We start from the raw sequence: 14,695 nt of genomic DNA on the forward strand, positions 1-14,695 counted from the left end.
TGAATTTAAGAATATTTTCAAAAATATTAAAACATTTAGGATTTATTTTGTTCTTTGTACGTAACACAAAAGGTTCATTAATTCAGGGGCTAGAGTTTTTTTTTCATATTTTATTTTATTTTTTTTATTTCTCAAGTTCTCCATCTGCGAAGATGGTTCATAAATTTGTTAACACTCGTGACGACATATTTCCTTCAATTTCTCGAACAAGGTTTTATTTTAGTTCGTTTGAGTTTGGCTGCAGGAAGTTATTTCTGTTTCTGTTACTATTGGGAAAGAAAAGTAAGTCACACTAACTTTACAGTTCGAAAAAGGAGGGAAAATGTAGTTCCCGTGGCAAAAGGATTGGCACAAAGGTGTGTTGCCGCCCATGTTGTAACAAGAGCCTCAAGATGATGGTGAACAATTTCGCGTTGGCACCAAAACGATGTTCTGTTACTTGTAAGGAAATGCTTGGTGTTACTTGACACCACTCTCTCTACGTAGCATGAATCCAGTGATCCTCGGACGTCCGTCTGACATTGAAGCTTACACGGAGCGAGAGATTCCGTTCGTCACGATCAACTTGACCCACAAAGACGAGCCGCGGGGGTTCTTGGAGAAAGTGGTTTGGAAGCCGTCTGGAGGAGCTTTCGCCAGTAGTCGGTCGGCGAGTGCCGCGACCACATATGCGTTCCTTGGGTGATGGATCCGCCCCTCTCGGTGGTGCGTGCGAGTGCGTGCGTGGGTGCGTCTGGGATGTCGGTGGAAGATGCCTTCGGACGATAGGGAGCCGTCGGCCGATCAGCTGCGGGCCATCCTCATCTCGAGAGATCAGGTGAGAGTGAAGTGATGCATCTTCAGAGTGCGTGCGTGGCCTGGTGTTTCAGGAAGCGAAAGAGTGCGTGTGCAGTAGGAGTGTAAGGGATGGCACTCCCGGGAAGACATTCAAATGACACGTAGTGAACGTGGGCTAACGAGGCTGTGGCGTCAAAAAGTACAACCATTCTAAACCTATGTGACGTGTTCGCGTTTTGCCTCGTTCACGATTGATTCGGCTTATTGTCGACCTGCGTGTCCAAGTAGTTAAAACAGCGCCCTACGATACCCGGCTGTGGCGTACGAAGGGCGCTGAAATTGTACAAGTGGATATTACATAACTGCGTTCTAGGGGAGGGGGACGACGGAATATTCAAAAATATTCCACAATTACCATTTCTAACCGTCTGCAAGTTGTTAAAAAACAAAAAAAAATTGTAATCGGGGATCAGGTACACCTTGGTTTTTCCAGAGTTCTTTTGCTACATTCATTTGAACATTTTGACGTTCTCAAACCCCATCAGAGTCCCCTCTGCTTACGAATTATGTCACGGGTCCCGGGTTCGAATCCTGGCCTGGGCATGGATGTTTGTGAGTGTCCCTTCATCAATTTCATCATATCATCACTAGGGCTGAGTCGATACCACCTTATACCGATGCCGATACTCTCACCGATTCCCACCCAATTAAATCTCCGATAATTAAAGGTTGTTCAAAATGTTGATTACTATTCGTGTGTAAATATTGCACTCTAATTTCATTAATTAATTTACCAATTTAGGAATTACATCAGAATATTAAAATACATTTTAATAATCACAAAATCCAATTCTTTACGCAAAATTGGGGCAAAATAAAAAAAAAGTTTGAATTTTACATAATTGTCAAAATAATTAGACTCCTCGAGAGTGCCACGCGGCATTTTTGTAGACCCCCTTGATGAAAGTTCAAAATACTGGGAAAATTTCAGGAAATAAATTGCAAAGATACTTTCCGATACCAACACACGGTATCGGTATTGGCTCAGCCATTAATCACTCATCCTCATCTTCGCGGTTAGCCAAAACTGGCAGGAAAGCGAAGTAAAATAAACCGAAACAATCATTCAAATTTAAATCATGATCTGTTTCGTTCCTTTTTTTGTAAAGAACAAGCAGACTGTTACATTTTAACAGTACGACAATAGTCAATTTTACGGTCACTTCTGACGATGTACGTAGGACGGTCACAGTGGATACGCTTGGTTGATAGATACATCCTGAAGAAAGATTTTGGGAGGTGTACGGTGCATATATTAGGCTCTATTTTGCAGTGGAAGTGAATAATGGCGACCGTGAATGAATGAGGGATTGGTCGTAGAAGCGTGAAAGCAGCCAATCATCCGTGTCCTCGTCAGCCTTTGAAGGATCAAAGGTTGCTGTTAGCGAGGCCATCGCTACTCCAGAGGAATTTGATATCCCTTGGGCGTTGAAAGGCTACCAGCCTCCAGAGTGTAGTAACACGAGTCTTGTGCAAAATCGTTGGCCTTGGTTTTTCATTGTCCTTTAGTGCCCATCATCATACGTTTCCTTCGTCGCGGTTCACGTAGACGCAGCGCCGCCCTACACTGTTAAAAGTAAACTTTACAATTTACCATTAAAATTTAACAGTCTGATTGTTTACGAAAACGAACCCAAGTGTTTTTCCGGCCAGGACCAAAGCCCCCATCTTCCTCGAAGTATGAAATGTTCTAACGTAAACCTATAAAAAACAGAAATTTACATTAATGGTTTTTCAATTTTGTAAGAATTTCGATTTTGTATAAATGAATGGGTTGTTTATCGAGAAAGGCAGGCTCCACAAGTCTGCAGTCTGCAGTAGTTGGTAATCTTAGTTTTATAACAATTGATGCAAGACTACCAGACGTCCCACCCAGTATAGTCTGGAGTCTGGACACTCTATTCTTTTTAATTCCTGTCCCGACTTTTTCGAACCGCAGTCGTGATGCGAAAATCCCCCCCCCCCCTTTTATTGTCATTCACATTCAGGCATGATCTCCATTATAATAATCATTGCTAATAGTATAATTTAATTTATAAATATATTATTTTCTAAACATAGATTTATCATGGCTGTTCAATGGTACTGGCAGTAGAAGATTAAAGGAAATTTTTAAACACTTGACCATTTGAACACTTAAATATTTGAAAACATTTTTAATTTGCGTAATATGGTCCTATCCCAATACTACTGAGAATTGAACAATAAGCACCAAGCTGTACACCCTGTAGCACTTTGTCTGTAAGCGACTGTGTTGCTGATTGTCGGGGCGGGGCGGGGTGGGAGACATTCGATAAGTTGATTTTTCTCTTACTTTGCGCCGCAATAGCTGCAATACTATCTTATAGCGTTGGTGGTCACATCTAATACTCCAATAGGTTTTCGGGGTCTTCTCTTTGTTCCACATTTTCGGATATATCGGATATACCCCCTCCCCTTTCAGGAAATCCTGGATACGGGCCTGCCGTTTTTCTATTTAAATTTGAATATATTGTTTTGCATTAAGATAGATAATTATTATAAATTGCACCATAAATGTGCTTTTAGAAACTGAATCACAGATTAGATTAGCTATGTGATGACCGTTAATACTTCAAAAAAACGGTCATGATCATTTTTTTTACGGTAGTTTGATGGCGGTCGACATTTTACAGTGTATCAAGATTTTGCGAATTGTGGATGTGTTACATTAGCAGTAATTCCCCCCAGGAAACCCTTGCTCTATTTCAGACTGACCCGGCCTCGGGCTGATTGCTATAATATATTTTGCGGTTTGCTGCACGAAACCTTTAATGGACCTTGGCGAGAGCCGTAAAAAGTTTTTTGTTTCCAAGGTTGCCTCCTCTGCAGGCCATAATTCCCCTTTTCTGTTTATGGCATGGAGAGAAATCTTTTCGCTTCAGCTGAAAGTGCTTGACGAACGATCGTTTGTATGCATAATTTTGTTTTACTTCCACTTTATGCACTCGTAGACTAATCGGGACTGGGCTTGCAGTTTACAATTTGATGGGAACTACCGTTGAATGTGCCTCCACCGGGAATCGAACCCGGGATCCCTTGATTGCGTGAGCAGGATTGTCCATACTCCCATCGGGTAAACCCTTTTATGTGGGTGTCACAAAACAATTCCTTAAGTACCTAACTGTTAGATAGGATACCGGGCGGACAAGGGTGTGATGGTAACATTAAAATGAAAAATTACACGGTCTCATAAATAATAATAATATAAACGTTAACAATTAATACGTTATAATTTACAGGGCTATTCATCATAAAATAAAATATGCAAATTAATTAATATTGTTGTGGTTACACAAATAGGTAAAAATAATGGAGTAAAAATAGTATGCATGATTATAGCGCGTATTCATTAACTAGCTTACGTGTAGCTAAGATCGCTCAAATTTCTATAACAACAACTGTCCTGACAAGGAAATTGATGTCAAAAAATTTTAAGAAATGAATATTTGTTGAATAATAAAAAAGGATGTTAGGTCCAATTCAATGAAGAGTAAAGTTCCTGCTTAATATTTTAAGTAGCAGAGTGCATAAATCTTAGGTACTGTCAGTTCAAAGCTGTATGATCCCAATGTAGTCCTTGTCTTCCTGTAAGTTCGGCGGAAATAAATAAATTACCCTCGGTTATGTAGGAAATTCTAAACACGTTTATTTTGATTGTTTAATTTTAGTACTTGGTAAGTACTAAGTACCCCTGGGCCCCTTCTGTATACGTCAGTGTCCACACTGTTTATAGTTGACAATGATTTCCCTAGATTGTAACAAATCAATTTTCAACGTGCGGAAATAATATTAAGAAGTGCAAAATTACAACTCTTTAAAATTAGTTACGGGAATTTGTTGCAATAAAGCGTGGAAAATAACGCCGTTTTGCCGCACAAAACGTTACATTTTGAGGGGAACACAAACGAAAAGCATGTTCACATCCCTACGCATTAGTTATTATAATGGCCCCTGCTCGCCGCATCTCATTTGGAAGCAAGAGTTGAATAACACGGGCAAGAAGCGGCAGCGGGAGATGAAAAAAGCCAGCTGAGGCTGCTGGTTGTAAACAAGTCTGGCCATCTGTGCTACTTTGATCCGTTCGTTCATCTCCTTTCGCTCGGACCGGCCTCTGCTTCCGCAGGGTTGCCAACTCTAGCAAGATGTCGCTGAATCTGGGAAATTTCTTCAGGTGGTTCTTGGCGACGAATTCAAAGAATATATATTCCCAGATATATTTTATTACCTGCGTCGATACTTAAAGGGATGTTCAGACCCATACACCTTTTTCATGTTTCAATGTAGCTTGAACCGTAGATTTCTTCTACACTAAGAAATTGACTAGCCGCTGCCATACATCTACCGTAAAAATAGCTCTTATAAATTATTAACGGTTATTACTTAGTTAACCTAATTAATGTAATTTTAATGATTAATTTTCTAAAAACATATTTATCGTTATCTTTATGCATGATCAACCGTTTAACGATAGAATATTGTAAATTTTACAATAACTAATAACAATATAGTGTAAAAATGGTCGTGACCGTTTTTAAAGCATTAACGGCTATTACGTAGTTAACTAATTAGTATCATTTTAATAATTCACGCCCTTATACGTATATATTAAATATGTATATACATGCATACATACATATATACATACATACATACATACACACACACCTCATATATTTAAATTATAATGGAAATACCAACCCTTTTTACGTCAATTTTAGGACAGCATAGATTAAATAATCGTTGCTCGAACGAAATCATTCGATAATGTTAATCCATTAAGTTTTGTCAATTTTAAATGATCAATTATGAATTTTCAGTACTAGGTTCTCATATTTAGATTAGTTCAAATATAAGTGTGTCATTTTTAGGGGAAAAAGTAACTCGCGTTGAGATAAGGCATACCCAAAATCTGCAATTATACCCTATTTGAATTTTATCTTCTAATGAAAAACATATGTTATATTATTAACATGAGATTTCCAGTTAGGGGATTTTTCTGTGGAGCTTTAGAGACTTCCGCGTTTAGGGGTTTGAGAACACTGTTCCAGATCCACTTTGCGGAGGGTATTCTCGCTGTTGCAGACCGTGACAGGTGCGTTTTGTCTCGTTTCTCTTTTTTCCTCTCCTTCGACTCTTTAAGTTTCTCTCCATCCAGTGCATAATTCTCCAAACGCCTGCAGCATTTACTTCCCTAAAGAGCGAAGACTCTTGGCGCATCGGCCTTGCGTTTGATTTCCAATTCTTTTCCCTTCTGTCTGAAATGTGATGAAAGTCCCCGCGTACCTCTTCCCTCCTGCCGAGGATATTGGATATTTCGCAGAGTGGGGCGGGAGAGCCTTTCAGCCATCCATCGGAGAGCGCAATGCGATATAGGATATGGATTCGAATATTTTCTGCAGAAAAGCTTCGAGAAAGGGCGCATATTTCTTTTCCTGGAAAGAGAATCAGCCAAGGGCCCTTATTAATCACAATAATGCCTTCGCGCTGTAACCCTTTGAGTCGAGTTGTAATGTCTGTCTCGTTCTCGCCCTCGTCTAATATACAGGGTGCAGCAGAAGTAACGCCCTTTTACAGTTGCTTGTGATCTTTAGTGTATTTTGTGACAATTACGCGTGTTTAAGTACAGTTAGGCAAATTCCAGTTACCACATGAACGGAATTATGTAATATGTACACCGACCGGCAATAACAATACTGGCTTCCCTGCAATGGGTTATGTGTGTTGTATAACTTTGCGGCATATTGCAGGGAAGCCAGTATTTCAGGAGTTAGGTGTCGCATTTTTTATTGCCGTTGGCCGAGACAGTCACATACCCTACCATCCACACTCAAGCAAGCCATACGACGTAATTCTTCGTCAATGTCAAACATTTCGTCCCGAATTGTCTCTTGCAAATCATCATTGGTTCGGAGTTTGGCCTGGTACACAAGATCTTTAAGGTTCCCCAACGAAAAAAGAAATAGGTAGGTGTTAGATCTGGCGATCGAGGTTGCCACTTCGTGGGCCATTTTACATCAAGAAATCTGGAGAAACGAAGATTTCTAACTCAATACGTCAGACACAATTAAAACATTTCAACAATATCACTTTATAATTCACTTGTGGTAAAAGGACGTCAGTTCTGCCCCACCTTGTATGAACATCCGTCTTGGTCTCGAAGGCCAAGTGCCACTTGGGCTAAGAAACCTTTTATTTATCTAGTTTATTTTCTTTCCGGGACACGACCACCCCCTGTCCCCGTTCGGTGCCGTTACTGCCATTTTTCAAACTATCCTAAAGGAAGTAAAGAATATAATACTGATTATTGAATTATGCATTATTGTAAGTAGCTTGTTTACTTCCTTGTTGATTTCAGTATGTGTTTGCGGGCTTATGTTATTCTAATTAATGCAAATTTATTTTCCTTGCAGGTAAGAGTTTTGCCAACATACGGATATGCTTGTGGTAATGTACAATGTTCTTTTAATTTTATTATTTTGATTAAATTAATCTTAATATAATAGCTTAACCTATTTGAAACTTTCATCAAGGACTGTGGCTAATGTACACGATCGATTTTCCATTTCGGAAGCCAGCTCGGTGCCTGAGCGCTTGTCGATGTCGCTACCGAAGTTCCCGGGTTCGAGTCCCAGCCTTGGCATAGGTATTATTAGTGAGTGTCCCGTCCTCAATTTCATCTAATCATCACTCATCGTCGTCTTCGTCATTAGCCAAAAGTGGCAGAAAAAGCGACTCCAAAAAACAAGAATAGAACAAATGTGATTTCCCATTTAAGAAAAACTTGTAGAATTAACGTATGCTAAAAGTGTGTTCAGAATAGTCTTGAGAATATCAGGAAATGCTTAAAAAGTCAGGGAATTTGTTTTGGCTGCACCTGAGTAAAGAAAGGGAGAGGATAGAAGAGTTTACAGGATTCTTGTTGGGAAACCTGATGGTAAGAGACCTGTAGGAAGACCAAGACGAAGATGGATGGATAACGTTGAGGTGGACCTGAAGGAAATCGGTAAGGATGGAAAAGATTTGATTGATCTTGCCCAGGATAGGGACAGATGAAAGGCTTGTGTTGCTGCAGCCACAAACCTTCGGGTTTAAGAATGCTAGACAGCACCTGATCAGCTTTCGCAGTCGCCTTGCAATCAAGAGGGGCCCGGTAGAGGCACATTGTCCCGATCAGCCTCTCGGTGCATAAATTTGACCAAGAACAAACTTGGCGTCGCTTTCCTGCTAATCGCGACGACGAGGATGAACGATGATTGATATTTAGTTGATGAAAGGACACTCTGTCCGGACCCGGCACTCGGCGCACCTGTCCACCGTGGCGGTCACGCTGTTGAGGCCAAGATTTTTCGGGTGTCTCTCCAAACGGGCCAAGGCCGCCGGAGCCTCTCCTACGTGTCGGGTCGTCAACCTGGCTACCGAGGTTTCACCTCCTCCTTCCGTCTTCAGAAGGAAGGGCCGGACGCTCTCGCGCCGTTTGAGGCGTTGGGAAAGCGCTCCGTCGCTTCGCCCACGTCCACAGGGGTCAGCCGGCCTCGTTGTCGGATCACGGACCTTGGCGACTGAGGGAAAGGGAGATGCTTCTCGCTTTCATTTTGAGCAATGCTCTGGCTCACAATCCTCATATAGAGTTCCCACTGACCTAGATTTCCTGGAGAAGTGAGGGAATTTTTGGGAGTGGAAAAAAATCCATGATCCTGACAAAGTAAGGAAAAAAAGAACATTTTTTTCGTACTTACAATTAAGACAACTTTTTACTTAAACCAATCCTCTTTATAAAATGTTTTTATACTTTTGTTGCTGACCTTGATCACTGAGCGCTGCAACGCCAAGGGTCCCTGGTTCGAAATCCGGCCCGGTTCATTGTGAGTATCCCTTCATCACTCATCCTCACCTTCGCGATTAGCCAAAAGTGGCAGAAAGGCGACGCTAAGTATATATCAAATCAAACTTTTTTGTTAATTTGTAACAGTGCTGATTAAATTTGGATTCTGTTGAAAAGCAATTGCAGTTTAACACTTAAAATTTGGATTTTGTCATTTAAAAGCACCACAGAATGGTCTGGGAATGTATCGTTAAATTGCCTGGAAAAGTCAGATTCTTTATTCAGCTACAATCAGTGGGAACTATATCACAGATCATAATGTATTTGATTTGCTTCGAAGGCCGGATTACATGCAAGCTGCTGATTGCATCATGCATTAAACGGAGGCTTTGAGAGACCACTGGCCTCTCGGCAGGTTTACGATATTTCAATAGCATAATTAATTTTCTGGGCGCTTATGCAATAAGTGAAAATATCAGAAAGTGGTTCTCTAGAAACATCCTTTCTCGGTGCTGAAGTAAATTCTGAAAATCATCTGTCGACTGGTTGTCGAGATAATCATGACAAAGTTAGCCCGTAAGCTTACACTGGCTTGACGGGAGAGTGTTTAAATTTTCGCCAGGGTAAAGCTCACCTAAATTTTATGGCAACGATTGTAATGTTGTTTTTTCCCTCCAGGAGGTGGGGTTGGGGAAGGCGGTGTTATCGCAATACACTTGTTTACTGATCCAGGAAGTGGAAGCTGGATCACTCTACACCGCGTGCTGCGTGTGCAGCTGATTTCGTCGCCCGCTGTCGCTGCAGTAACACGCTCCGCCTGAGTTAATAACCACGGGTATCGCCACGTTGTTTCAAGCAGCGCGATTAAATAGCTTTTAACAGTCCTCCTCTGCAGTGGTTGGATTCCTGACAGCTGGTACTTGATGGCCCACATATGGCTCCTGGTTTTTCCCTTTTTTTTTTCTGTTCCATCGGGCGATGGGTGTGGAGAATCCTGGCCACGCTTCCTAGATCTTGGCTGGGAAGTCAAATGGAGTGGTATTGTTCCCGCAGTGTTTCCATCTGCGGTACTAGAAGGCTAATTTGGTGCAGTCGTGTTCTTTGATACCATATCGTTTTTGAAATGGTTTGGTTTTAAGCGGTGTTAGCAGGGTGTTATTTGAAGTAGGGGGTGAGAGGAAATCCCTCATAGTTACTGCATCACCCTCTGTGGTTGGACGTTTTGGACATTGAAGAATGTTATATTTGTTAAAATTAGACTGGAAAAGCTTACTCCGAATAAGGAACCAAGGATTCATCAGTGGAAAATATTCAGGTGGGTAGACAGATCTGCTAAGGCCTTATTCATTAGTTTAATTAATGGCTGGTTTATTCCTGCAGGTGTTACCATTTGTAATTATTTGTTATTTTGAAAGGTCCTGGTGTTGAGTAATGAGAGCACGATTGCAATTAATGTGATATGTAAATAAATAACTTAGTAATGTAATGTAATACATTCATTATGTAATGTTGTTTCTGGGGGACATAATAATAAGTTACCTAGGTATAATATACATAATATAATTATATCGATGTTTCAAAAGAAGCAAACTCCTTGCCGACCATATATCTGGAAAATGGCGGAAAATACAAAGAAAACTACAACCATTCAACATTTTTATGAGAAAGATGAAAAATCAGATGTCTTGCTCTGCTGATCAATGTATCGTTTTAGCCTGTTCATCCTTAACGTCGCGATTAACCCAGTAGGTCCAGAGTTTGATGCCCGATGGAGGTACATAGTTGTTCGGATCCCATCGTAGGCCAAGTCTCGATTAGCCTCTCTGTGCATAAATTGGACTCAAATCAAATCAACCCAATACATAGAAATTCGAAGTGAAATAACCTAAATTGAAAGAAAGAGAAGCCAATATGTGACAAGAACTGACGATACGTCACAGACACTAGCACACACATGTATAGAGTGACCTAACGACTATGTTACCCGCTGGCCTCGTGGCAGAGTGGTTAGCACAGCACGCTACGACGCCAGGAGCTCCGCGTTCGAATCCATTCCTGGGCATGGGTGTTCTTTGTGGAAGTCACGTCATCATTCATCCTCATCTTCGCGATTAGCCAAAAGTGTCAGAAAAGCGAAGTAAAATAAACCATCAATAAATCAATCAAAACTACGAATGTTAGCCCAGGGACACTAATTGTATCAAGTTTGTTTTTGAGTGGTGTTTATGAGTCCACTTCATGCACAGATAGGCTAATTGGGACTAGACACCGCTATGTGCATCCACCGGGGATTGAACCCGGCACCTCTGGATTACAAGGTGACAGCATTACTACGAAGCCAGCGGGAAGGCCCACACATTACTTTTAGTCTCCATATATTCAGTATTCCCAACTGGATGAAGGAAGTCGTGTTTCTCTCAAGTTTATATTTTGCCAGGAAAGCGATTGTGACGTAACAGTTGCCAGGCTTCACTGCTCGCTTACTGTGGTTGGAGTCACTGCCGATGCAGGCTCGTTTCTCTGTGTGTCTGAGAGAGAGAGAGAGAGAGGATGGTGGGAGGGGGCAAGTACGTGTGTGTGTGTGTGTGTGCAGAATTAGATTGGGGCCAGTGTCTATCATGCCCGCTGTGTGTGCGGAAGTGGTGATGTGCTTCACGTTCCGTACGACTTGGCCGAGCGAGCCGCTCCGGATCTGGCCACAGTGAACCATGTGACAGAGGGCGCTATCGTCCGAAAAGACGGAAGGAAGAGCCGGCATGCAGGATATGAGGTTCGTTGATTTGTGAAGTCCACTTTCATTTGTTTCGACCTGTGCGTCCCTGTGAAACAAGATTTGTTTTTGCGACAGCGTTGTACTGTTGTGCGCAGCTCTGAATAGCATTGTGATTAATATAGGCTGACCATATTCGCCAGGAAAAACCGGGACATTTCAGTTGAAACTTTACTTCAGCACTTACCATTCACTGTTTTCAATTCGGCAGCTGCAAAACCACGCCTAGATATCAGCAATGTTAAAGAAAAGGAACGTCTACATTACGCAAAGTAATAATAATAATAATAAATAAAATAGTAAAGGCTCTGCAAGTTAACGATATTTCAACATTAAATGTAATTAATTTTCCGGATGTTGATGCACTAAATGAAAATGTCAAACAGTGGTTCTCTAGAAACATCTTTTCTCAGTGCTCAGGTAAAAAATTTAAATTATCCGTGGACTTGTTCTCTAGATAATCGTGACCAAAGTTATCCTGTAAGCTTACACTGCTTGACGAATCGAATGTTCTAAACAAATTTTAGATTGTGAGAGAAAATTATGATAACACTGCTGCATTCCTGTACGTACAATGTTAGGACCTACTAAGTACAACGGGACTGACCCAAGTATTCCTTTGGAAGTTTTAAGTTAAAGGCTACTTTGTGCACGGATAGGCCAATCGAAACTGGACCTGCAGTTTTAAAATTGGCTCCGAACCACTTTGTGCCTCCACCGTAGATCGAACCAGGGACATCCCGATTTCAAGACGATGACGTCACCACGTCATTGGATAGGCGCAACGATTATGTTCATCAGATGAAGACAATGATTATTTTAGATGTTTCGTTTATGCGTTAAAATCAAGCGTTACAAAGAATCCCTCGGGGGAAAAATCGGGATATCTCGGAACGTAGCGTTTCTGAGATCGTGGGAGACAAATTTCCATGGTCCAGTTCTCTTCGATCGGGGGCCTCGGGTTCGAATCCTGGCCTAGACATGGGTCTTCTTCAATTTCAACATAACACCCTCATCTTCGCGATTAGCCAAAAGTGGCAAAAACGCGAAGTAAAATAAACCTTATCAATAGACGCGTAAATATGCAGGGTCAGTCTCGATCAGCCTCTGGGCATAAATTGGATTTCAAGACAAACTTGCTCTGTTATACATTAGAGACGAGCGTGTTTCACTTTTTCTGGTCCAAGCGCTTGAAATGAGAGAGTTTTAACGCAGCTCCATGGTCCATGTAATTATCGACTCGAGTTTCCTCGATAAGCCATGAAGCAGCACCGTTTCCTCAGTTAGCACATTGTTCCTCGGTCGATTTCCTGCTGGAATTCGGGGTTTTATTGTGTTATGGGGAAAGGAACTTGTAATTCTGACGTAATGCATAACCAATTGCAAGGCATGCATTATTAAAGGAAGGAGGAAGGTTAGCTGGAATGGGAAGAAAAGACACCAGATAGCCACAGGCCTTAGAAGCCAGGGACGAGAGTCGAATTACTTTCGGAACATCTCCAGTCTGTTTAGCGAGCCTAGTGGGTGTGTAGAGCCTGAGCAGTGGGCTTAGCGATAGGTTCTGTGTTGAGATGACGTCAGCGGCTCGCTTCGTTGATTGGCTGCTTCGAGAGTTGTGACTCGTTCCGATGCTTTAAATGCATAACAGCCAAAGATGTTCCGGAAATATTGCGTTTGTCTCTTTCTGCTCTACGATATGTGTGTGTGTGTTTTGTTTGTTTGTGTGTGTGTGTGTGTGAGCGCGCGTTTCTCTTTCTTTCTCTGCCCCAGTGTCCGCCTCTTTCTCTCTCTGTTACGTGTGTTACGACCCCTCATGCAGACTCACAACCTATTACGTCAAACATTTTGGCGGGAACCAAAGTACCACTTGGATTACAATTCGTTTTCTAAAAGCCTGTCACTTCAAGCGATTATTGGCTAAGTCGTCTCTGCCGACTTCCGTGGCAGAGTGGTTATCACAGCGCGCTACGACGCGAGGGATCCCGGGTTCATCCAGGCGTGGCATGGGCGTTCGTTGTGAGTGTCTGCATTATCACTCATCCTCAACGTCGCGATTAGCCAAAAGTGGCACAAAGGCGACGCTAAGTAACAAAAATCAAGTCAAATGAAATTATGTCATATCTGTAATTGCGCATAGTCAATACCTTTATACCACAAAGTTCGAGTAGACTGTTTACACTTAACCTCATCAATAGTAGGTCATGGACTGCACCAGCACCACGGTCACAGGATAGCACCATATTGCAATTAATACACTTTATCCTCACACACTAGGAATACTAGTGTGTGAGGACTAAAGTGTCATTAATTGCAATATGGTGCTATACACTGTGCACCGTGGTGCTGAGTGCCAGATCCATGACCTAGCAGTGATGACGTTGCAAACAGAGAGAGAGGCCTTGCATGTAAGAAGGCACCGGCGAAGCACGTTTATGCAGGATGGCATTTCGGTCTCTCTCAGATTATGTGCGGCCAGCGTGAGATGGTAGGGATTATTGCGGACACCGTTCACACATCCGAGCTTTTCACGCTCCCAGCGGGATTATAATCGATGTTTCCATTCTGTCACGCGAGGACATGTGGCGCGGGAGGATGCATCTGTTCTCCGAGCGTCACCATGGCAACCCACTAACGCGCGTTCTGTCGAGGATGCTGGCCGGAAACGCCGAGTGTTTTCGGCGACTGCGAACGCGAGATTCAACAGACGCGGCATTGTCCAGCCTCCAAAAGGCTGTTTGGCCTTGTAATTTGCTGTAACCCGAGCGGGAACATCGTAGATGTGCGAGGGTAAGTCAAAAACTATGTTTCCCGCGTAACAAGAAACATTTAGTGGCAACGCTCATCACCATGCAATCTAAGTGTCCTGGGTCATAAGTTATAACAAAACTAAAAGCGGTACAGCATGATAAGTACCACAATTTATCAATAAAAGTATATCAAATATGATGTCTTGTCTTGTTTAGGAGGAATGGGCATTGATTTTGTGACAGCTAGAACTTCCGTAAATCTAGAGCAATTAGCTGAAATTTGTATTGCAACCCAATCGGATAATGTTTTGCAAGACCAAAATTCTATTTTTGCTATGTTGCGCACACTATGCCATTGTCTTCAAAACACCGTAGAACAGTGGTACCCAACCTTTGCGACACCGCGGCCCGATATTTTTTTTAAGTCGATGCCCAGATCGCAATAATTTTACTCGTAAATATATTTCTAATTACTCTAAAAATGTATACAGTAATTAA

The 14,695-nt window shown here is 41.9% G+C and overlaps 1 protein-coding gene across 7 annotated transcripts in view; it reads left to right on the plus strand.

Moving 5' to 3' along the window:
- The window catches only part of CdGAPr (GTPase-activating protein CdGAPr), a 394,186-nt gene that overhangs the window by 293,747 nt on the left and 85,744 nt on the right, over positions 1 to 14,695 (plus strand). Inside the window, exon 1 of one of the 7 annotated variants that reach the window (XM_083121109.1) lies at positions 658 to 817. The exons of the other annotated variants lie outside the window; for them this stretch is intronic. Coding sequence (XP_082977235.1) covers positions 752 to 817 — 66 coding nt within the window. The 5' untranslated portion in view covers positions 658 to 751. Of the gene's footprint in view, positions 1 to 657; positions 818 to 14,695 lie in introns of those variants that run through there. 7 annotated transcript variants of the gene reach the window in all.

The sequence above is a fragment of the Lepisma saccharinum genome, chromosome 4 (assembly GCF_977018435.1).
Source record: "Lepisma saccharinum chromosome 4, izLepSacc3.1, whole genome shotgun sequence".
Taxonomy (NCBI): Eukaryota; Metazoa; Arthropoda; class Insecta; order Zygentoma; family Lepismatidae; genus Lepisma; species Lepisma saccharinum.